General features: G+C 45.0%; 1 protein-coding gene across 1 annotated transcript; it reads left to right on the top strand.

The window, feature by feature from the left end:
• Positions 1-8: 8 nt before the first annotated feature.
• On the top strand, positions 9-5,400 carry FOXF2 (forkhead box F2). Its single transcript, XM_018076853.3, has 2 exons — positions 9-942; positions 4,858-5,400. Exons 1-2 carry the CDS (start codon positions 9-11, stop codon positions 5,022-5,024), a joined length of 1,101 nt encoding a protein of 366 aa, XP_017932342.3. The 3' UTR covers positions 5,025-5,400.
• The last annotated feature ends 17,312 nt before the right edge of the window (positions 5,401-22,712 follow it).

The following is a 22,712-nucleotide window of genomic DNA, read 5'->3' as shown; positions in this document are numbered from 1 at the left end:
CTCTCCAGATGAGCCGGCCGCCCTCCTCCGCCCTGGAGACCTCCACCTCCTCTTCCTCTACCTCCACCTCCTCCTCCTCCTCCTCCTCGGCGGCGGCGGCGTCCTCCAAGAGCAAGAAGGCCAGCTCAGGGCTGCGGCGGCCCGAAAAGCCCCCCTACTCCTACATCGCCCTCATCGTCATGGCCATCCAGAGCTCACCCTCCAAGCGCCTGACTCTCAGCGAGATCTACCAGTTCCTGCAGGCCCGCTTCCCCTTCTTCCGCGGCTCCTACCAGGGCTGGAAGAATTCCGTGCGCCACAACCTCTCCCTCAACGAGTGCTTCATCAAGCTGCCCAAGGGCCTGGGCCGCCCGGGCAAGGGCCACTACTGGACCATCGACCCGGCCAGCGAGTTCATGTTTGAGGAGGGCTCCTTCCGACGGCGGCCTCGCGGCTTCAGGAGGAAATGCCAGGCGCTGAAGCCCATGTACCGCATGATGAACGGGCTGGGCTTCGGCGCCTCCATCCTCCCGCAGGGCTTCGACTTCCAGGCGCCCCCCGCCTCCCTCGCCTGCCACTCCAACGGCTACAACCTCGACATGATGCCCAACGCCATGGCCAGCGGCTACGAGGGACTCAGTGGCGGCCACCACGTCCCGCACATGTCTCCCAACCCCGGCTCGACCTACATGGCCAGCTGCCCGGTGACTGCCAACGGGGACTACGGCCCTGACAGCAGCAGCAGCCCCGTGCCCTCCTCGCCGGCCATGGCGAGCGCCATCGAGTGCCACTCTCCCTACACGAGCCCTTCGGCTCACTGGACAGCCTCGGGGGCCTCGCCCTACATAAAGCAGCAGGGCCTCCCCGCCGCCAACGCCGCTTCCTCCGGCATCCACTCCAGCGTGCCCTCCTACTCCCTGGAGCAGGGATACCTGCACCAGAGCCCCCGCGACGACCTCTCAGGTAGGGACCCGGAGGGGGACGGGGGCGGTGGGGAGTGCGGCGCCGGCGGAAGTTTTCGCTGGCGACAAAGGTTTCGCGTGGGGAACCCCAGACCACCACGGTGTTGGAAAAAGAGGTGCATTGTCTGCAAGAAGGAAAAAAATACGCGTGGGTTGGAGCTGTTCTGCTTCGGGACAGGGGGGCTGTCGGGGGGTTGGCGGTGGGTACGGCTGCGAGCATCCCTCCTTCTTGCCCAGAGCCAAGAAGGAGCAGTTCGAGGAAAACCAGGCTCGTGCCGGCTTAGTGCCGGCTCGGACGCGGCTCACACGTCCCGTCCCGGTGTCTGCGACATGTGCGCGGCGGTGGGAGCGGGGTTCGCCCAGCCGTCCCGGGCTACGGCTTCACTTCGCGGAGAGCGCCGCCGGGCATCGCCGCCGCCTCGGTAAACCGCGCTCCGCGGAGACGCGTCGCGGGAGTAATCAAATAAAGGCGTCAAATATTACCATCTAAACCCTGCGGGTGAAAAAAAAAAAAAAAAGTAAGAAGAAAAAACCCCTAACACCAAAACCACCCGCTTATCTTAAAAAATGCTAGAGAGATTAAAGCGGATCGAGTATATTTCTGCAACTGGAGGGAAAGAGTTTTCTGGTCTCTGTCTCCCACCCCTTCATTCCTCCCCCCACCACCCCGGCCGGTGATTACAGACAAAGTCTGTTCAGAAATATCTGAGCACAAAAATGGGTAAAAGATGTTGGGCTCTTATGGGGAATTTTTCCAAATAGCCCTTTTAAACGTAGGTCCCAGAGGTTAAGCAAACAAAGACAGTCTGGGCTGGACCACACCGAAGAGGATTTTAGCCTGACTTAACCCCTATGAGAGCGGGGTCTTGTTCAATTTTATGGGAATTTCAACAAGTAACAAATACAGGCGACCCTCAGCTCTGGGTCCCCTCCCGCCCCCTCCCTGGACTCCTGTCAATCACTTTCCTGTCCTGCGAGAGCCGGAGTCTGCCCTGGCCTCCTCAATCTGCTGTCGCCGTGGGGACGGCGAGCCGCTGGGCAAGTCCCTTTGCCATCATCGCAGAAGGGATATGGGCTGACAGGGGAGACCAAGCGATTGCAAATTTTTCTCCCTTGAAACATAATAACAAAAAAAGACCCAAACCCCTAAATAGCCATGATGTGTCTTCTGGGGAGAGGCGGCTACCAAGCGGGTCACCGTCCTACCAGCGTTTTGGCACAGAGGAGTGCGGGGACCAGGGGCGTCCCCAGGTGGGCTCCTCCGTGCTTACAGCGCTCTCCTGCTGAGGTTTAAACCAACTTTTCTGAGATATAAGCCATCCTTCCACGTGCTTTTTAAGGCCGAGGTGAGAGGCCAGTGGGTTCACAAGGGCATCCCCCACCGAACTACGTACTTTCGCCGTTAGGAATTTCTGCTTTGGTTTGTTGTTTTTGCTTGGATTTCTGTTTTCTTTTCCTTTCTTTGGGTCTGTTTCCCTCTGTTTGCTTTACTCTTCGCGGCCGCACAGTCCGCCACGCAGTGCCCATGGGGCCCACGCGTGGAGCGGGAGTGGGACTGGCACGGGGAGCAGAGCTGGGAGGCAACTGCCTCCTCCTCCTGCCAGACACCTGAGGTAAGAAAGCCGATTCCTAGAAGAGAAATTTTCATCCAGAAGCTGCCCAAGAATACGTTTCTGAAACTAAATGCAGAGGGAGAGAGAGCAAGGGTTCTGGTCCCCCCGGACCTTCCACTGTGGTTTCCGAGGTCGGGGTGGTTTAAATCCCAATTGTTTCTGTTTAAGGACGGATATAGACTCAGACGGACCATTGGACACTTTCTTAACGCCGACGACGAGCGTCCGTTTCCAGTAGCTCAGATTTAATGCCACCACTATGCAAAACGGGTTTTCTCTGGTTATTTTTTACATCTTCATCATCTGGGCCTAGGAATTTAGTGTAAGCCATCCCCAGTTCTTGATTCACTAAAAACCCCAAACCAACTCTATTTTTTTACGGGGATCCAATTCTTATTAGTGCGTGATACGTAAAATGCCTGTGGCGTAAACATTTTAGAAGAGCTAAAGGAGATGCGGAAAAAGAATCCGAGTTCTTTCATTTGTAATTATAACCAGCAATAATCTTTCTCCCTCTCTGCACAAAAGTAACATCAAGTGAATTTCACCTTTCCCTTTCTCTTAGTGAAATGCAAAGCAAATTCGGTGGCAATCGCTGTTGATCGGTCAATAATCCTCTACCCGTGACAGCGTCAGGGTGGACTTATAACCTCGAATTTACATCAGACCCAAGTATAAGAGAGGAAAAAATTGGAAACAGGAGGCTTGGTTCTGCTAAAAGGATTTTGAAGCTGGGGGGTGGGGGGAGCCGGATTTTTTTCGCACACTATTAAATCCTGCTAAATTATTGAATCAGGATTGTAATAAAGTGCCCCAGTTTATAGTGAGCATACCAGCAGGGTTATTAGAAAGCCGAGGAAATCCAGCGAAATAATCACTTTTATAAAGTGAGCTCTGCGGGGTGAAGGAAGGGACAATGCCGGAGGAGACGGGCTGTGCGCGCCACCGGCCGCCGCCGCCAAAGGGTTCGGCTCCGCCATCCTGAGGAAAACCGGGGACGTCTCCCTCCTGTTTTTTCCTTTTTTTTTTTTTTTCTTTCCTTCTTTCTTCCTTTTTTTCTTTTTTTTTTTTTTTTTTTTTTTTTTTTTTCCTCCTCCTGCCCCCTCCTTCTCCTTCTCTTTTGCTGCTTTTTTTTTTCTTCCCTTGACCCTCGGTCATATTTGACAGGATGCCGCTAGCCGAGTTTGACATCCATACGCCAAACCAAACCCCTCTCTGGCTCTACCCTGCGGGCCTTGCTCAGGTCGGATCCAGTAGGAACCCTGCCAGACTAAAGATCCCAGCATGGTCCTACGGCGCGGAGTGTTGGGGGTGGGGTGCTGTTTCCCATGCCGTCCCATAAAGGCTGCCTTAGGCTGTGGGAAATTAAAATGAGAATTTGCAAGGTCATTTACATGTCGGTGCCACGGATGTATTTTGCTTGTTGTTGTTGATGAACCGTAGGGTGTATCTTCTGTTTATGAAAACACGCAGGCGAAAAGGCGTGCACGCTCTTACACACACATACATAAATAAATACATACTCTATCAATACGCGAATGGATCGTGATTGGAACTCAATCTTCAACCGTTAAAGTCAAAAGCAAAAACCTCCCAGGAACGGGATAGGGAGGGGGGGAGAGCGAGGAAAGATGGGAATCAGGTTTAAATGGCTGCGACGCGTGCAGGAAAACACGCAGGTGGCATTATCTCCTCGGGCGCACACATACAGACACAGACGCAGGCACAGACACAGACACTCCCTCACCTACCCCACATGCAGAGGGTGTACTAACCCTACACGCTGGTAACTACGTGGGTAGAAGGGCAGACAGACAGCAGTGCGTGTGTGTCCACGCAGGAGGGATTCTCTGAGATACGCGTGCGCCTGGGACGCGGTCGGGCACGTGTCCGTGGACATCCACCTCCGCATGCCTTCCTCTCCTCAGCCTGCGTGCCACACGGTTGTGTAGTTTAGAACCTCCCCGTAGAGCAGGCACGAGGGCTCGTACGAGCACGGGTGCAGCCCCGAGCCCCGCGGGCCATGGGGGACTCCGGGCAACTCACGTCCCCTCCTCGGTCGGGGCTCTCTGCCCTGCAAACGGGGCAGGCTCTGCCCCGGAGGAGCGTCCAAGTCAACTGCCAGGAAAGCCAAAGAGGAGTTACCAAACCTTGCAGGGGGGAGCCGAGACCCGGGGTAAGGAAGCGGTGTGCCAGCCCTATGCAGGCAGCCTCTCCTCTCTGCGGGTGTGGGAGGAAAGGCTCTCCGCCCGGGCAGAGTTCTCCGACTTCTGAGCAGCTCTTGTTATTTCCTTCTCTTGCAGTGGGACTGCCTCGCTACCAGCATCATCCCTCCCCAGTGTGTGACAGGAAAGATTTTGTCCTCAATTTTAATGGCATTTCTTCTTTTCACCCATCCGCTAGTGGATCTTACTACCACCATCACCACCATCAAAGCGTCTGTCAAGACATCAAGCCCTGCGTGATGTGAAGGCAGCGCTCCAACAGAGACAATCAGGTGGTGTTGAACAGAGCCGAGATATAGACGGACCACCGAAGATTAAATACATTGTGCACTCTGATAGCATTGATAGTACACGAGTCACTTAGCAAAATTACCAAAGGAAGCAGTGTTTTCGGTCCCACTCCATCCCTTGCAGGACACGTGCAGCCGATATAATGCTCCAAAGCTCTTACTAAAAGAAAAATGCCTTGTGTGATATTTTGCCTTAGGGGAGACGTAAGTATCCTTATGCCGCCTTAATCATATATCGCCTTTCTGTGATCTGAAGTATCGAGCATTGGGAAAGGGAACAATTAATTATATTTTTATACCTGAAAGTGTATTTGAATAGGAAAAATAAATCTCTCGGCTCAACACCTGCGAGGACTCCCCCTTCCGTTACTGCGTTAGCAGGAAATTTGCTTCTTTATTTTGTTTTCTCCCCGAGCCCCACCAAGGACACTTTGTATGGACTTCAGCACCGACCAGTTGATTATTATTAAAACAGTGTTGTTTAGCCATTTCGTGTATAGACTTTAAGAAAAGTTCATTTTTTTCCAGTATTGCAGCAATACAATGTTTCGTTTTTTATTTTTACAGAAGTTGTTTTCTACCACAATATTTTTAAAAAATTATTTTAAATAAATCTCGTGTATACTCACACACTATTGCTTTAAAAGGAGAATATATTTGCACTTATGTATTCTTTTTACAGTTTGCCAAAATATTTTGATGTAAAAATTTTTTTCCAATAAAATGTATATAAACGACTATCACTGGACAGGCACTTATGTTCCCTCGTCTCCCTCTGAGAAAACTCTTCCACCCCAGCATCCGAGGTCGTTAAAGATGCAAGCCCACATCCTCCAGCCGCTGGAAGTGGAGGAGGAGAGCGAGTGGCTGCCCCGAGGTGTCATGGTTTCTGGACTGCACCTCCTGCCCTCAACCACTTCCCACCCTGCTTTGCCCCGCTGCTGGATAGACTTTGAATTAACCGGGGTGGAGGACACAGAAGCAGGAGGGTCCAGACTGCACACTCCTCTCTTCGAGGACCCGTCCAGGTCCGAAACACCCTCTCTGCTGTTTAGGGATGCCTCCAGGTGTCCCCGTGTCCCCGTCCCACATAGCCCCCTCGAAGTTCCTCTGTGCCCGATGGGACTTTGCCAGGCGCGGGAGCAAGAGCCCCTGTGCAATGTGATGTTGGGCCCGGAAAGGCATGTCACGGGTGGGCGGCGAGAGGGATCCGCGATAAAATCGTGGCTTGATGAAGGCTCGGTGAAGCACCGAGAAACGGTGTGGCCAGCGAACCGGGCCGCAGGGGAGAGAGAGAGAAAAAAGTAACAAAAGAAAATTAAAAAAAGGCCCCCGAAGCACCCTAGGCAATGCAACCCTTGTCCCCACGATGCCAACGTGCCCCGTGGATGGCAAGCGGCCAAGACCCGGAGCCGGAGCCGGGAGCTGCTGGCCCGTGCATCCTGTAGACGCCCATGGCCGCGCCGACCCCACGGCTGGGGAATGCCCACGGACCCACCCCGCTTCGACCCGGCAAGTGACCAGGAGCACAGCCCTGCGCGGCCCCACCGTCGGGTGCGGCCCGCCGCCGGCCCCCCGAGCAGCCCGTCCCGTCCTACGGCGGGGACAGAGCCCCGACGTGCCCCGCCGCCCGACTCCCTCCGGCCCCGCGCCCGGACGCTGAAAAGCGGGAGAGTTTCAGTAAAATGCTACATGCATATGTGCACACGTGTATATATATATATGTATATGTATATATATATATATATATATGCGTACACACACATACACACATATATAAAATTATATCTTTGTAATTATACATAGAGATAAGACTCGTCATCTCCTTAAATACACACTTATGCTCAGACATGCCCTTTTCTTCCCCGAGCTTCTCAGGGCCTGTGATAAATTATAAAGTCAGTTTCAGAGTTTGCTCCGACCACAGTGCTGTGTTTACATTCTTTCCGAGGCAAGCCTGCATGGTCGTAATTTATATCCTAAACACTTGAACGTAACTTGTTTACACAGGAATGACAGGACCTCAAAGAGAAAAAAACTGCCTTTCCCTCCCCAGCGGCCGGGCGTGGGGCTCCAGTGCCCTCCAGCGGCCCCTGCCCGCAGCGGCGCCCCGGCCGCCGAGCTGCGGGCAACCCCCTCGGCTCCGCGGCTTCACCCGATGTTGTCATGGCGATTTTTATTTTCTTTTAATTATATTTTTCCGCACCTTTTGAGTGCTGTTATATCCCAGAAAACGTGAGTTTTCTGCTCACGGTGGCTGTTCTCCTAAGAAAGGGGAAGGATTTGCTTAGGGTATACTTCTGTTTTGGGCTTCTATATTCTGCTTTGGTGATTTAAGGTTACTAAGGGTCCCTTTTTTCCCGTTAAACCTTCCCAAACAAAGGACGTTTCAGAACCAGTACTCTTTAGATAACGATATGTTTCTGGGTGCTGCCAGTAAAATGAACTCAGCCTCTTTCTCCCGAATTTAAGGGTGACTTAAATGGCAGGGAGGGAAAAAAATCCGACAGATTTTTAAGTTAATTTGATCTGATTTTGTTTTGATATTTGATTTTATTGTAGTACCTTCTACCCTAGGAATTCAGCTTTTGTTTAGTCTAAAGAACTCCAGTGGTTGCAGAGCCAGTGAGATTCAAGACCAAGAGCTATGCCACTGCAAGAATGAGGTATTTACATTTTAACCTTACAGTTAAAAATTCTCTGCATCTTTCAACATTTGTTAACAGCCATCGAACATGTGCAAGTACTTCATATTTCAGAAATAGAAATTCTCTGTTAGAGATGCAGCACACTGAGACTTCTAATCATAGCAATAGTGATGCAGTATCAGAGAAAGTATCAGACAAAGCTGAAATTTCTAGTGTTATAACAAACCCAAAAATCGGGATGTGTATATTTAGTCTGAGCATTGTGAAAGATCCAGGAGGGCAGACCTGAAGCTGAGCACGCATTTACTAGTCACCCTGTAGGGAAACCTGTAGTTGTTATGCTGAAATGAGCATCAGGTGGTATAAAACATGGGAAGGTCTGTGTCTCTATAGCTCTGGGTTGTTGCTCTTTTCCTTGACAATAGACTATTCTCTTCCTTTTTGTATCTTCATTCTTTGCCTGCTAACGTGTCCCTGACTGCTTTGTTCTCTATGTTTGAATTGTAAGACACCTAAGTGGGACTTTTTCTTTTTCTTTTGCAGTGCTGTAGTACAAGTAGCACCCAGCAACAGTCACATACCTCCACTGTGTCTGAAAATATGTTCACTGCTGACTTTTAGCCTAGGGCTTCAGCTCTTACATTTACTTTGTCCTTACGGGTGAGCACAAAGGAGAATGAGAGCAGAGAGTTTCTAGGTACACTTCTGGTCTATCCCAATGAAAAACTTGTGTATCCAGAAAGCTGCATTAGCTTTTCCAACCAGATCAGTTGTTCTAATGCATTAGTAATGTGTCTCCTGCAAACCTCGCCTCCCTAATGACCTTGGACTGCCACAGCTACAAGAAAGCTACAACTAAATTACAAATACTTAGTCATCCAGACTGATGGCATAGCTCACATTTGGTGAGGTGCTGAAGCAAATGGATTGAACATAGGCTAATCCAAACATTTCCATTATTAGAGCACACTAGGCAGAGTCTCTGTGGGATGGGAATGAAATCACGCTGGAGCGCCTCAAACAGTTTGCATGTGATCCGCTATAATCTTACATATATATTTTCTCCATTCTCTGGTTTCATCACAGTCTTACCGCCTCAGTGGAGGGATTTTGCTTGTGAGGGTGTTTATGTTACACACAAAAAACCCCACTCAACCACTTGAAAGCTGGGATCATTTGAACAATAATTTTAACACAGGCAAAATTAGCCAAATGCTGATATCTTATGTGGGATGTCAAATTTCTAGTTGGTAGTTGACCAAAGCATTCTTTAAAAGAGTCAGTTTATCAATCCCATTAAATCTTCTTGCCCATTATTCTATTAAGACCAACATCAGATTAATATCTTGCTGTGTTTTGGCTCAGCTGGCAAAGCACTTTTAGCCAACATCACGTTTTCAGTTTAGCGTGAGAGTTTTAGCCTGCTTTGCAGGCAAAGAAAAGATTTTAATTTTTTTTAACTCAATAACAATAACCCTGATTTTATTGAACTAGAAAGATTTGCTCATAACATATACACGAGGTAATATTTAAATAAGACTGTTCAGTAAAATGCTAGATATGTCACTTAGGCCCCGAGAAAGCAAGGTGCTGTTTTCAATTATAATTTTAATATCCCTCAGCCCATGAGTACTCCCATTAAAGTCAATGGGATTATGCAGATGCTTAGGGTTAAAACTGCTTTGCTGGAGATGGATGATGGGACTAGAATTAAACACTACAGGCTCCTCCTATATGCTGCAGCTGAGCTCTGTATAAGAAAAGGAGTAGAATATACCTGATTCATATACAGGATGAAAATTAATTCAAAACATGCTCTAGTTTTGAATAGGGATGTATTTTACAAAACCTGCTGGCATTAATCTTCATGAAATACTGCCTTAGCTAATAAGAACACCCGGGCTTTATTTATACATTGAGCCATTTGATAGATACAAATGAAGAAAGAGGTAAATAGAAGCCAACATATTTTTGAATAAAAGCCCAGAGGTTCTTTCAGAGTTCAATGATCTTTGTGTCTAGATTATAAAGAATTCAGAGCAGCTTCGTGTGACTTGCCAACTACTGAATAGAGCTCCAAAACATCTGTAATATTAAACAACTTCAAGCCTCCTTTTTATGCTTGTTTTCATCCACCAGTGATTTATAGAAATCTATTGGCTTCTCCACTGGTCTTTTCTAAAAAGAAATATGCAGAAAGGAGGAGGAGGTTTTAAAATTTGTTGGGACACCACTACCAAACTGCAGCTGGAAATGAGAGGTATTTTAACAGTGGATTTAGATTTATTTAGGAGATTATGGAGAAATGTTAACTGCTTACATCGATTATTTTAAGCATTGCAAAATGAATTTTTGGTGTTGTGCAAAGAAGCATTGGGCTCACAGGTAATTTGATGTTTTCAGGGCAATTCGATGTTTTCAGGGTAATTCAAAGAGACTGAGCTGCTTTTGAGGAACAGGATTTCTTGGACTGGATCCCCACTGGTAACATTTTCCTTGCAGTAGATTTGCAGTCCATTAATTCTTACTGTCCAAATATAGGTAGCATTAGTTTAAATTAGAAGTTTTATAACTGATTTAGCTGAGCTACTGAAATCCCTTATATACACAATCTTATCTCATTTTCAGAGATCCTCTTTGGATTGGTTTATACCTGTCCTGATTAACATATACCAAACACATTTTACTTGGTGAAAAATATCTCAGTTTTGGTTTTGGATCAGTTCAAGCTAGTTTAAAATTATTCTCTGATACCGAGTCTCATGCACAAGAGTTTTCTGATACGATGAAAAGTGTGATTTAGTTCAAACTGCATAACTGTTGTTGGTGGACACTCCATCACTATAATCCTTCGTTTATACACGTACAGCTGCAAGCTGTGCCAATGCAACCAACTTTAAAGTGGTATCAACTCCCAAAAACTGATTGAAACTAAACAGGGCAGTGCCTGTGACTAGGAAATCCTTGTGTTAAAGGACTGCATCTTTTCCCTGTGAGATAGCTGAACATTAGAAACTGGATCTAAAGCATGATCAATACTAGAAGTTCCTGGAGAATTTTACTTGTGGAATCAAGACCATAAAGTCATGCCTTGGGCCTTCTTGAATTCATGGTTTGGGTTTTTTTCTTCACAGAGGTTTCCCTGCCAGAGATCTATTGACCACCGGTGGCTTGCAGAGCATTTGCCAGTGGCTTAGAGAAAGCTATTTGGTTACAGGACAGTGCCTCTCATCCTTTGTACTGGAGAGAATATGAGCAAACGGGAGGGGAAAGATGCAGTGAAGGTTAGAGTCAGGAGCATGGTTCACTCTTTTTAAAAAATGGAATAAAAAGCCTTCAACATTAAAATGGCATAACACAGAAATGTTTCCAGATTCTGCCATCTGTCCTTTGGCACATGGTCTCTTAGTGCTGGTAAAGCCAGAGGGGCTTTTGGCCATTAGTGCTAGAAGAGCAGAGTTGTTCACTAGGGAGTAACAAGGAGCATCAGAAAAGCACTGGAGGAAGTGTACTTGGTGACTTAACAGGAAGAGCCATAATAAAAAGGGTGCTGATTCCAGGGAGCGATGTGAATGTTATCAAGCTGGGGTAGTCACTGATAAAAGAGGTTCAAGAACAGGAGTAACCTCTGCAGCCACCATAGGAAGTTTCACTATGTCATTACGAAAGGCAGAATTATTAGGTCCCTTAAATAAGGGTCAAGTTCCACTCCTCATATCATGCACGAAATCCTGCTTTTGCAAGTGAGAAGCTTCCCTCATTTGGGTGCACCCCTTTTTCCTTTCTGAAGCAGAAACAAAGTTGCACCAGGAATCAGGAACACTTGAATACATCAATATATTGGTTTTGCTTAGGGTGAGGTAGCAAGGAGAAGCAGCAGGAAAAAAGTAATAGCTCAAAAAAGTGACCTCCAGTAAACAGAGGTTTGTTCCAGGACAGTAGAAGAGCAGGGGGTAGGAGGATTTTGGCTTGACTATTCATTGAAACTATCCAAAGTAGTCTGAAAAAGCACAACCAGGGTGCAGGACTCGGCCAAGTTACTCGGCAGGCTCAGAGGCTCTGTCAATAAAGCAGTAGAAACTATTTAGCAAAACCTATCTTAGGCACAGGCAAATGAGAAGCAGCCCAGCCTTGCTCGAGCTCCCAGCAGTAGGAAGTATGGAGAGATGTGCAGAGCTGGTAGTTTCTTAAATATCTTCTTTCTAAAAGCATTATTCCTTCCATGGAAATCAACCAACAGTGTGAATTTCAGAAGACTAACAGTCTGAATTTCAGAAGACTACTTTATCCCTGGATACTTGCAATTACAGGCTTCCCCAAAGATGGCAAATGCTCAGCCCCGCGGTCAGCCTGGGAGGCACAACGGGTGCACTGCATTCCACAGCAGCCTCCAGACAGTGAAGCCTGATCTTGCACCCAAGAGAGGAAAGGACCACAGCTCTGTGCTTGCCTTCAGCAAGATCATAGTGGAGATAAGGATGGATCTCAGCAGGAGCACCTCACGCCTGATGTCAGTGTGTTTATGACGGTAACAGAAGTGAATATCCAGGAAGATGATGACAGCTGCAAGAGCCTATTATGGCCAACAGAGTGCAGAGTGGTATTCCCCCAGCATGCATTAGCCTTAGAACTCTGATCTTTTCAACCTTCTTTTGCTGTCCCCTCTCCCCTTTCCATGCCCGTTGATTACCCCAGATGATTTCTTCGTCTGCCAAATGAGCTTTGTTTCAGTCCTGGGACACAAGCCTTGCTCCCATACTACTTCAGGCGAGGCCTGTGTTACCAAAACCATGAGGACTGTGAACGATTCATACATTACTGTTTCTGTTCTAATATTATAACACCAGATACGCAGACCTCTGCAAGCCCTTGACATTTCCTCTACTTTTCCCCACTGATTTCCTCCTTATTGTTACTGATGAATTGTTTGCACTGCAGTTTTACTATAGGACCAGGGTATAAAGACATCCCACAGTAAAAGAAAAGACATTCACGTGTATTTGTTTCCCAAATCCAAAGAGAAGAACTAGGATTCCAAAATTATTATTTTTTTTTTACTGTAGCCTGCTGATTCTGAATTCTCTGATTCCCTAAGTTCCCACTCCCTAAAGGAAATACCAGGAACTCTCCAACTCAGTTTCTGAAGGAAGAGGTCAAACAAGAAGACGACCAGAACAGATGAGGGCAGACTCATAATAACTAAGCAGATCAGACCCACAGGAGGCATAAGCAAAGAGCTAGAGAAGGACAAACGTGGAATTTAGCCCAGCAGGGGTGGCCCAGTTCTCCTACCAGCCAGTACCATGTTTGGTTAGCTCCTTCTTGGCCCCATCCTTCAGCCTTGGAGGAAAATGTGATCAAAAGGCCATGTTCTCATTGAGTAGAAAACATCAGCTGTGAGCAGCTGACAGTTGTCTGTTTCAGGAGAGCCCTGTCTTTCTTTTCAACTACCACTGCCCATCACCTGGGGGCTGGCTGCCTCCCCAGGGGCGTGTCTAAAGATACTAGAGAAGGGCATGAGACATCTGAGATGTTTCCACCTGCCCATAGTTGGTTCTGGATTTAAGTACCCCCAGGATCCCCAGGCAGGAGCCATACTCCAAGGGTAAGAAACAGAAAACAGATGGTCATGTGAAACAGACCATCCCGTCTAGGGGCATCTAAGGACATATTTACTAGTCAGGAGCATGCACCACAGCAAAACATGGCTTTCTTTCTATATGGAAAAGCTTTTGATGGTTGGCTAGTATTGGCTGAAAACGAAACAAATCCATAATCCAGATAGGCTCTAAGTGTGCCAAAAAGATCCATGTGCTGGCAAACATACTATTCAGCTTGTTCATTTCCTGTACGCCGTTTGAAGCAGCCAGAGCCCTTTCTCACTATTTAGTCCTTTGAATGCAGAGTAAAATAAAAACAGAAGAAGAAGCTTGCAGCTAGCAAAAGTTCCAAGCTCAGCACTTCAGGAGGCACTTGAGCACAGGGAGAGCAGACAGAGGACCCCCCAAAGCTGGGAAAGCCCCAACTTATAGCATATGTTCTGCATAGTCTGCTCTGTGGAGATGTTAATAAATTTATCTCTTGCCTGCACAGCTGTCATTCACAAGGTCACTTTTTTCTGCCAAAAAGAGGACCTGACATAGCTCTCTCACATCCTTATTGTCATAGGCACTGGGTAGAAGCCTATAAAAAAAGCATCTGTCCATAAAGTGCACATGCTTTCATGTTCTTCCAGGAGTTGAAGTGTCTCTGGAGGGTGTGATCTATATCCTGAATGTCATTCCTTGTTTTAAGAAGATCAGTCATTGCACCTAGTTTTGCCAGGGCATTCATTTTCCCAAGATACCCACTTGGCAGTCCAAGAACTGCCTATCGAACTCAGCATTAGTTTCTTTTCCAAGCCCACAGGTAAATGCTGCACAAATATAAGATATTTTTTCAACCTGTTTAGCCTATTCCACCAGCCTCAGGTACTTCAGAGGATGCAAGGAAATTTTGCAGCAGGCAAAATTGCATCCACACCAACCGCTCTAAGGGTGAAATTTGCACTCAGATTTGAACTTAGCTCTCTAATATCCTGTGCTGGGGGACACCAGAGGCTGTTAAGGTGGTATTTTAAAGATACCTTTTTTTCTGTGCATTTTGTCTATGTTTATTTTAATCTTAATTCCAAGACAGAAGCTCTTGATTCATCTTATTTTTTTTAATTATTTTTAAGTGATTTTGCCACATCTGTACTTGTCCACTTCCTGAGGCAGCTAACCACTACCTTCAGATATTCTGTCCCTAGTGCTTTATTGTGATTTCTTTAATCCCCACCTCACAAGAAGCAAAAACTGCTTAGGCAGAAGAGTGAATTTTTCTATAGCATACCTATTACAGCTAGTGTTCAAAGCTCCTTTTACAGAAGAAGTAGTCAAAATAGGCATCAGAGAAAAAATGATGGGATCTGTTGCAGATCTCTTCTTTAGAAAAACAGAACTGAACTTCTGCATGCATGTTTCTCTCCATTACCTGTAAAAGAGTTCAGAAAATGGGCTCAGGTGAAGATGTCTTTTTTTGTAGTCAAGTGAGATGAATCCTGGCCAAGATGCCAGATCCTGATGGGACAAGTAGTAGACAAGATTGCACTGCCATCTTCTAGCATGATGCTGTATAGTCCCCACCACTCTCCTACTGCAGCTTATAGCTGCACAGGAGAAGCTTCTATTAAGCTGTCTTCGGTAAGATCCAAGTCTTTTCTCAGAGCTTGTATCAAGTGTTCACAGTCACAAGAATATTTTACCTTCCCCTCTACTATATCTTATTTTGAATGTGCCACTGATTTAGCTTTATCTGCTGTTGTACTGGGCCTTTGCCCATTTTGCTGAAGTCCCACTGATACGCTGCACCCATTGAAGTACCAGGCTTTAAGAAAAATAAATAACTTCATCAATTTCACTTCCTTACTCCCATTCCCCTTTCCAAACTGCCAGTATCTCTGTTAAACCATACCAGACCTTGGCACTTCACTACCAATGTTTTTTCAGAGACAAAAATTTGTCATTTTTTCATGTTTATTGCCTCCAATTTCTTACATAGGTTTTGGTTCATGGCTTCTCATCATGTGACAGGCTTAATTTCTATGGCAAACATTTAACCAAGATCTTATCAAATTTCTTTAATGGAAGGATGTTAGATGCTGGAGTTTTGGTTTGGTATTTTTTTTTTGTTTGATTTTGTTTGTTTATTTTGGTTTTGTTTTGTTTTGTTTGTTTGTTTTAAATATTTTTTGTACAGAAATCAGGTTGGAAATATATAGTTACAATTGGAAGATCAGTTCCCAGGGTGTAGGCAATGCTTTTTAAGCCCATGAATAAGCTTCTTCTCTTCTTAATTGCGTCAGTGCAAACTAAGCAAGCAAGCAAGAGCTTCATTAGTTTTGACTGATTACTTTGGCAGACTTAGTGTAACTGAAAGAAAAACCTAGTACAAAAATTTTGAGGAAATGATCTGATGCTGTATTATAAATACAATAAGCTAGTTTGATCAATAAAAATTTTATTTATAAAATCGCCTACTCCAATGCACAAGTCCAATTATATACTTGCAGATATCAGTATTTCCTGCATGTTAAATGCACTAACAGTGATCTGGAGAGCCCAGTAAGACGAGATGAGAATGAGAAAGAAAACCAGCAAATATGAAGGCCCCAGAGGAAAAAGAATTTTGTTTTGAGATCTGTCACTGTGCCTTTCCTTGCTGTTATTTTCTGTACAGTGCAAAACAAAGGAGGTGGGTAGGAGGAGATGTGCAGGAAATGAAATAAGGGAGGGTTTTAAGATGTCCCCAGAAATAGTGAGCAGTGCTCAGGGGATGGGGAAGCAGCTGATCATCCCAGCACTGCCCTGGTTGGCCAATGAGCTGGCATGTCATCAGCCCCATCCGGACCCTGAGCTGACAGACATTCCCATTTAACACCGTTTCCAACAGAAAGACAGAGAGTTGTGTCCTGCCTCTCCCAGTCCAAGCGCAGAGGTGCCAAGACAACATGGAACTTGCCCAAAATTTGGAAGGGAAGAATGAAGCTTAAGTCGTATTTGCACGTGCAGTCCTTCTTTTGTTATTTTAACCCAGTTATCGAAGCAATGTGTTCCTGTTGATTTTTAAACCCTATTTTGTTTTGAAAAGGCCAAACTGTGTCACTGGATGCATTGTCTGGTTACAGAGCTCCCGAGAGCAGGGAACTTCCAGCCAGTGTCCAAGACAAACCAGCTCAGCAAAATGAGTCATGGGGAGATGGGGTTCAAATCCAGAGACCTAGTCTGAAAGGGATGGTCCCACTCTGAAATGATGGAGAGCACAGGGAAGGGGTGCCTGTGGAGAGGCTGCAGAGGAATGGGAGGGCAGCAGGCACATTGACCGTGGTGGGGTCATGTTGACATGGGCAGATGGATACAGGCTCTCCTCGTAACCTGGTGCTGTGGCATGGTGATGTGACAAAGTCCATCACAGCTGACAGGGATTTTTCCTTTTTCACTTGTGCTTCTATGTTCTGCAGACCCAAAACTACCTGTAGAACTGGCCTGGGGAAAGCATGACATCCACTTAGTTCTGAGAGGTAACACATGTCAACAAAAATGTGTCTGGAAAGCAGGAAAGGCCTGAGAGATAACAAGAGAAGGAGAGTGGCTTTACAAAAAGTGAGCCTACAAAGAAAGACTTTTGACCTAGAGGGTGGGGAAACACATATGGGGTTAGGGCTGGTAAACAGGTAGGAATAAAAAAGGACAAAAGAGAAGTAGTCAGACTCACTCTCATGAGGAAAGAGAGTGGGAAACCCAAAGAAAGGGAAGCAGCATTAGGCAAAAGGCAGGCTAGGACAGAGGGAAGCTGAGGAGGCTGGAAGGGGTGAATAAAATGATGATGCTGGGAAGGCATTTACAAATGATAGGGAAGCTGAGATGGCTAACCTGCAGTGTGGGGAAGTCCTTCCAGTTTGGTACACTACGGGAGACGAACTGCCATCAGTCCCTGAAAACTCAGTCCAGGAAAGACCAAAGTGCATACAAGGGAAAGAAGGAGGGGGTGGGGAAAAAGACAAATCTGCATGGGGATCTTGAAAATGATCTTTCATTTATCCTGCTGCTAGTCTCCTTGGACTTTTTATTTCCCTTTCTCTAAGACATTTCTAGGTTATTACAAGCATATCAGATCCTTACTGAAGCTCACATGATTTCTCTGCACAAAGAGATGTGGGGGTCTCAATATATGGCATCTGCTATCAAAAGTATTTTTTGCTACCACATGAAAATGCATTTAGCTTGCATATGGGTAACATTTGCAGATTCCTTCAAAGATGAGCTTTAGGTGTCTTATAACTGTCTCAGTATTCCTGTTTCCCTTATACCTGTAGTCTGCCTGCAGAGATAAAGTCACTTAGAAAGAATATAGATTTACTTCTTCAGAAGAGCCTTATTTTCGTCTTATCAGTGAAATAAGTACATCCTGTGCACAGAGACTAAAAAAAAAATTAAAGAATCCAAGGTCCACGGGACCTCACCATTGTCTTACACTGCCAGATTATTATAAAACAGCTTAAGTAAATAAATAACATTGCATTGTCCAAAAACTCCTTTCTTGGAAAGCTTTGTATCCAAGGTCTTTATGCAGTGAAGGTACCATTAACATCTTCCTGGTCCTTTAAAAAGTAGTCTCTTACATTGCCATAAAAAATGTGGGGAAAACATACTCTAAAATTATTCCAAATAAGGGAAATCTGAAGCATAATTTATTACGGCCATAAATTCTCATGTAAATGTCAGCAACCAATAGATCCTGGACTTCAGTGACGGCAACTCTCCTAGTAGGAAAGACGTAGTGTTTAGTTTGAGGCTGTAAAAATGCTCCTCTGTAGCCTTTGGACAGCCAGCAACCAGAAACTGCCTCCCAGCCATAGAGTGTCTCAAGTGTGACAGACTCCCATCAACAGCACGAACAGCAGCACAGCAGGGTGGTCAGCCTGGGACACTGTGTGCTGTCTCTCAAGATGAACTTCAGCTTTCATCTGGGAAACCCAAGACACCTTTACTCTGAAAATCATGTGCCACTTCAGCAAGACAACAGAAGCCAGTTGCATAAAAATTGAAAGTTGTTTGTCACTCACCACTCCCAGGGTTTTGGGATCCACAATATCTTGAGGTACCCAGTTTGGAGAAGAGGGGTTCTTTGAGTTCAGCTTGACTGCTGGGACAAGAGGTGCAGGAAGATCAGCAGGCCAAAGGCAAGCAGAGTTTTGAAGCAAGAAGTCTGATTCTGCCCTTGGGCTGATTTCTTGTGTGGTTTATTTTTTTTTTAGGTTAGGCCAACATGTTCCACCTGTCCTTTCTCCAGCTTAAGGGAGTAGAGTTTTTGTGCCCGTGGCCACTTGCATGCCTTTCTCCTTAGCTCTGCCTCCTCCCTTACCTCAGCCTGTTCTCTGGCATGCCTGATACAGCCTTTGCCTCTGCAGCAGGGTAATTCAGATGCAAGGTAGGAGGTTATTCATGACATAAAGCAACACCAAAGTTGGTCCAGCTCGTACTGCATTTAATACAACCTGCCAAAAAGCCTACCTTGGCTGACTCATATGCACACATCTATCAAGGAAGTCCATGATATTGCAACATTAAGAGCTGCTCATGGTTTTGCTAAAGCAAATACCTACAGACATGTCATAAGTAGAGATTTTTTTATGTAATTTATTTAGAGGTTGACCACATTCTCAAAGTGAAAAAACCAACACATATCCAGTGGGAGGAGCATGTCTGGAGCAAGGAACAAGGATGTTATTCTTTTCCTCATTTTCTCATTTCTCATTTCTTTTGCTGCTTCTCTTTCTCTCTCCACTTCACTCTCAGCAAATTAGAAACCCTTCCTTCTGTTTCCTTTCTTTGCAAGCCCTGTACCCAGTCCCAACACTACAGTTTCCTAGCAGTGATGGGAAGGGACGAAAAATGTGGCTGGTCCACGCGTGCAACCCACAGCCCTTTCCTGGGGGTGATGCTGGTGGTGCCTCTGCCATTCCAGCTGGCTCAGCTCACAGGTTGTGGTTAACCTGTTTTATAGGTGAGATGGCATTTTTGAAGCAAAGGTTTCGGTAGATGCTTTCCTAGACTCTTTGCAGCAGCAAGGCACAATCCCTCCCTCCAGGACTGTTCAGCCGGCTTTGGAGAATGCAGCCTGACCATGCAGAATCATGCCATTGACTTTGAAGCCAAATTCCTCAAAGCTGAATGTTTACAGGCAGTTAGTCCAAGATGCTCAGAAACTATTACAGTTCCTTCCCCACAGACTGAAAACAATTGGGAATTTTTCAGTGAGTACCCTTTCATTTTAGTAGGTGCACAAGGCCATCAGAGAGAACTGGGTAAGTTGTATTTTAATTTGGTGTAAAGATGACCAAAACTAAAGCCAAAATCCAGGGAAGATTAGGGACAAGAGGAGACACAGTGAAGGTACGTGGTGTGGAGAGCCCTTTGGAAGGCCCTTCTCAGGCTTGGAAGGGGTTCAGATGACATTTGGCACTCACTGAAAAAGGTCTTGTCTGAATCAGCCTATTACTCATGTCAACAGCTTCCTCATCACATCAGCCTCAGGTCTTGCTGGGGCCCCAGGGTCATATAGGAAGAAGAGTTGTTGCATCAAATCTTTCTGTTGGAAAGCAAATGCAAAGGTGCAGGTTTAGGGAAGAATTGGCCCCTAAACTGTAGAGGAATGACCAGGTACATACCAAGAGATCTTGTCACTGTCTTTGCAAGATCAGCCTTTCCATACATATTAAAGCTATACACTTAGATGTGACACCTTAGAAAAGAAAGATGTTTTTTTTAAAGACTATTTTAATTTTCAACCATCATATTTTAAACCCAGTCTCCTCAGAAAGTGAGGGCTGCCTGAGTTAAGGTCTTATACTTTTTCGTCTTGCTTCTCCACTTCCCCTTTCTGCTCCTGTCTAGGGTGGCTCTGACAGCTTCAGCCTTCCTTTTGATTTTAAAAACACAGATGTAAGCAGATAATGAGGTCACAGGAGGAGAATCCTTCAGGATGTCTTGTTTGGTTTGGAAATATTTAAATGTCTGCTGCATTTCCTTTGAGCACAAGGCAGGAGTTTGTGAAAGGGCGCTGCTCCTTCTCCTACCCACAGTACTGCTAAGGGTTGGAGAGTGTGCGTGCATGTAAGCATATGTGTGCAAGGGATGGCTTCTAATCTTTTCAGCATGGTTCTTTTTCCTGGCATAATGCGAAAAATTTCTGTAGGTTACTTTTCCCTGGAGGATAAGATTTTAACTCTAGTTGTTCAGGTGAAGCTTGTTCTGCCTAAATAGCCTACCAGTTTCACATGATTACAACAAATTCATAACTTTCTAAATCAGGACGATTTGACAAGTGATTTTTTTGTGGTTTGGAGAGGTTTAAATACTAGTGGCCATTATGAATGATGGCTGGTTGGTTTAGATTGAAGGATCATAATCAAGAAGAAAATTTTATTTTTGTGCCATATATAAAGCGGTGAATGGCTGTTGGATGTATTACACAAGTCTGAGAATCAGAGTCAATCAGCTTTACAGCAAGGGTGATACAAAGCAGTTGCCCAAGAAACCCTAACACAGAAAGAGAAATCTTCCTCATTTTGCTCCATGACATTAAAACTGTGTTGCCAGTTACTCTTGACTTTCTACTGGCAAATACCTTGTGGCCTGACTACCGCAGACAGGGCCTGGGCAGAGGTGGAATATAGCTCTTATTAAAAGGCAAGGATCAGAAAAAGGCACTTCATGGCAGACAAATGTGCATAGAAGAATAATGAGTTATACCACAGATGAATAAATAAATAAAACTAATATCCAGGGACTTTTCATAAAATATGAAAAGTCAGTCACATACAAGTCATGCATTTCCTGGCTTCATACAAAGATAGCTGAGGTCTATAGAAAATATTAATAATAAAGAGTTGTTTACAGAAATGTTCAAAAGAATTGGCAGCATTCATGCTAGAAAGAGTTGCCAAACATGAAAGAGCACTTGTCTTCACTAATCACGTTTGGACACTACAGTTCAAATTTAGAATATACAGATCAATACAAAGAGCAATAGATTAAATTTGCAGTACATAAATAAGAGAAAATTAAAATCTGATCCAAGGAATCTAATGGACTTGAAAATGCTCTGACCACGACAAATGATTGTGAAATTTTGGAGTGACTTATTCCGATTTTCAGAAACAAGATTGTTTCAGAGAAGCATAAATTACAAATACCCTTGCATGCTGATTGTGCTCCACATACCAACATGCGTTGGTATCCCAACACGTGTTTTAAGCCTCGTATTAAATATGATTTTTTCACATGCACTTGGCAGTAACTGTCTCTTATTGCCTGTGCCTGTTCATGTCATTTTAATCACTATACACTGATACATCAATGGTTTATATAGCCATAGTGAAAAAAATTCTCAGCTTCCATTTTTAGCTCACAAAGTTAACAAACTTTTCGAACCAAACTAGTGGAAGGATGAAAACCTTCAAATGTTTTAATTTAATTTCTAAGGAGACAATAAATGTGAGGAAATATTTTTAATGTGACTTACTGTATCAGTGGAGACTGTAGTGTAAAGAGCATTTTTTTCTGTTTCAGTTCATTGTGCCAACAGTTGAGCCATGCAGCTTCTCTGCTCTTAAAAATAGTAGTACTATTACAAGTTTAAAACAGGATGCCATGATATGCACTCTACAACCACAAATGCATTCCAGAATGTTGTTGCTAGTAAATATGCATCCTGGGCTTGTCTTGTGGGCAAGTCAGAGAGTGGGATGAATCCATCAACTGAAGATGGACACTGGATGTGAGCTCAGTGAACACACGTAGGCACACAAGCCTACACACACACACACACACACACACACACACACACACACATATAAAAGTAAATATTTATTAAATGGATGTCTCAGTGTCAGCCCTGCTCTGTATGTTGACATGATCCGAGTCTAAAAGTCACAGCTCAAAACAAAACAACCTGTGAATACTTGACCTGGAAACAGTGAGAAATTCTTCTGCAATTCTCTGATCTTCTAATATTTAACCCTTGCCAGTTTCACTTCAGGCTTCTTCAGGAATATTTGAGACAGAGCTTGAGTGGCAGAAAGTGAGATACAATTATGTATCTCCAATAGATTAACTACCTTAGGAAAATAGGGCCAGATGAAGTAGAACGTGCTCTGAACAAGTGGAGAAAAAAGTCACACAGCACATGCTGCTCCCAGAAGGGAAAAAAAGAAGGAAAACCTTTGAAAGAGTAAAGATTCTTACATTCAAATTACTCCTTTCCAAGTCTGTAATTTCTCAGCTAGGTCAAAACAGAAAATGAGTGATTACTGTTACAACTGGCATACACTCTGCACTTTGGCTGCATTTAAGATACACAACATTTTCCAGAGAATCATGTTGGATAATTTGTCTTGTGTATTTTAAGCCTT

The sequence above is a fragment of the Manacus vitellinus genome, unplaced genomic scaffold, assembly GCF_001715985.3.
Source record: "Manacus vitellinus isolate BGI_N305 unplaced genomic scaffold, ASM171598v3 scaffold_33_pilon, whole genome shotgun sequence".
Lineage (NCBI taxonomy): Eukaryota > Metazoa > Chordata > Aves > Passeriformes > Pipridae > Manacus > Manacus vitellinus.
Note: the sequence above shows the minus strand (reverse complement) of the source record. Positions and strands in the feature narration are given on the sequence as shown.

Coding starts and splice junctions, on each gene's coding strand:
- FOXF2 (XM_018076853.3), top strand. CDS start 9: ATGAGCCGGCCGCCCTCCTCCGCCCTGGAGACCTCCACCTCCTCTTCC. Junction 943..4,857: donor CCCCCGCGACGACCTCTCAG/GTAGGGACCCGG, acceptor CTTCTCTTGCAG/TGGGACTGCCTCGCTACCAG.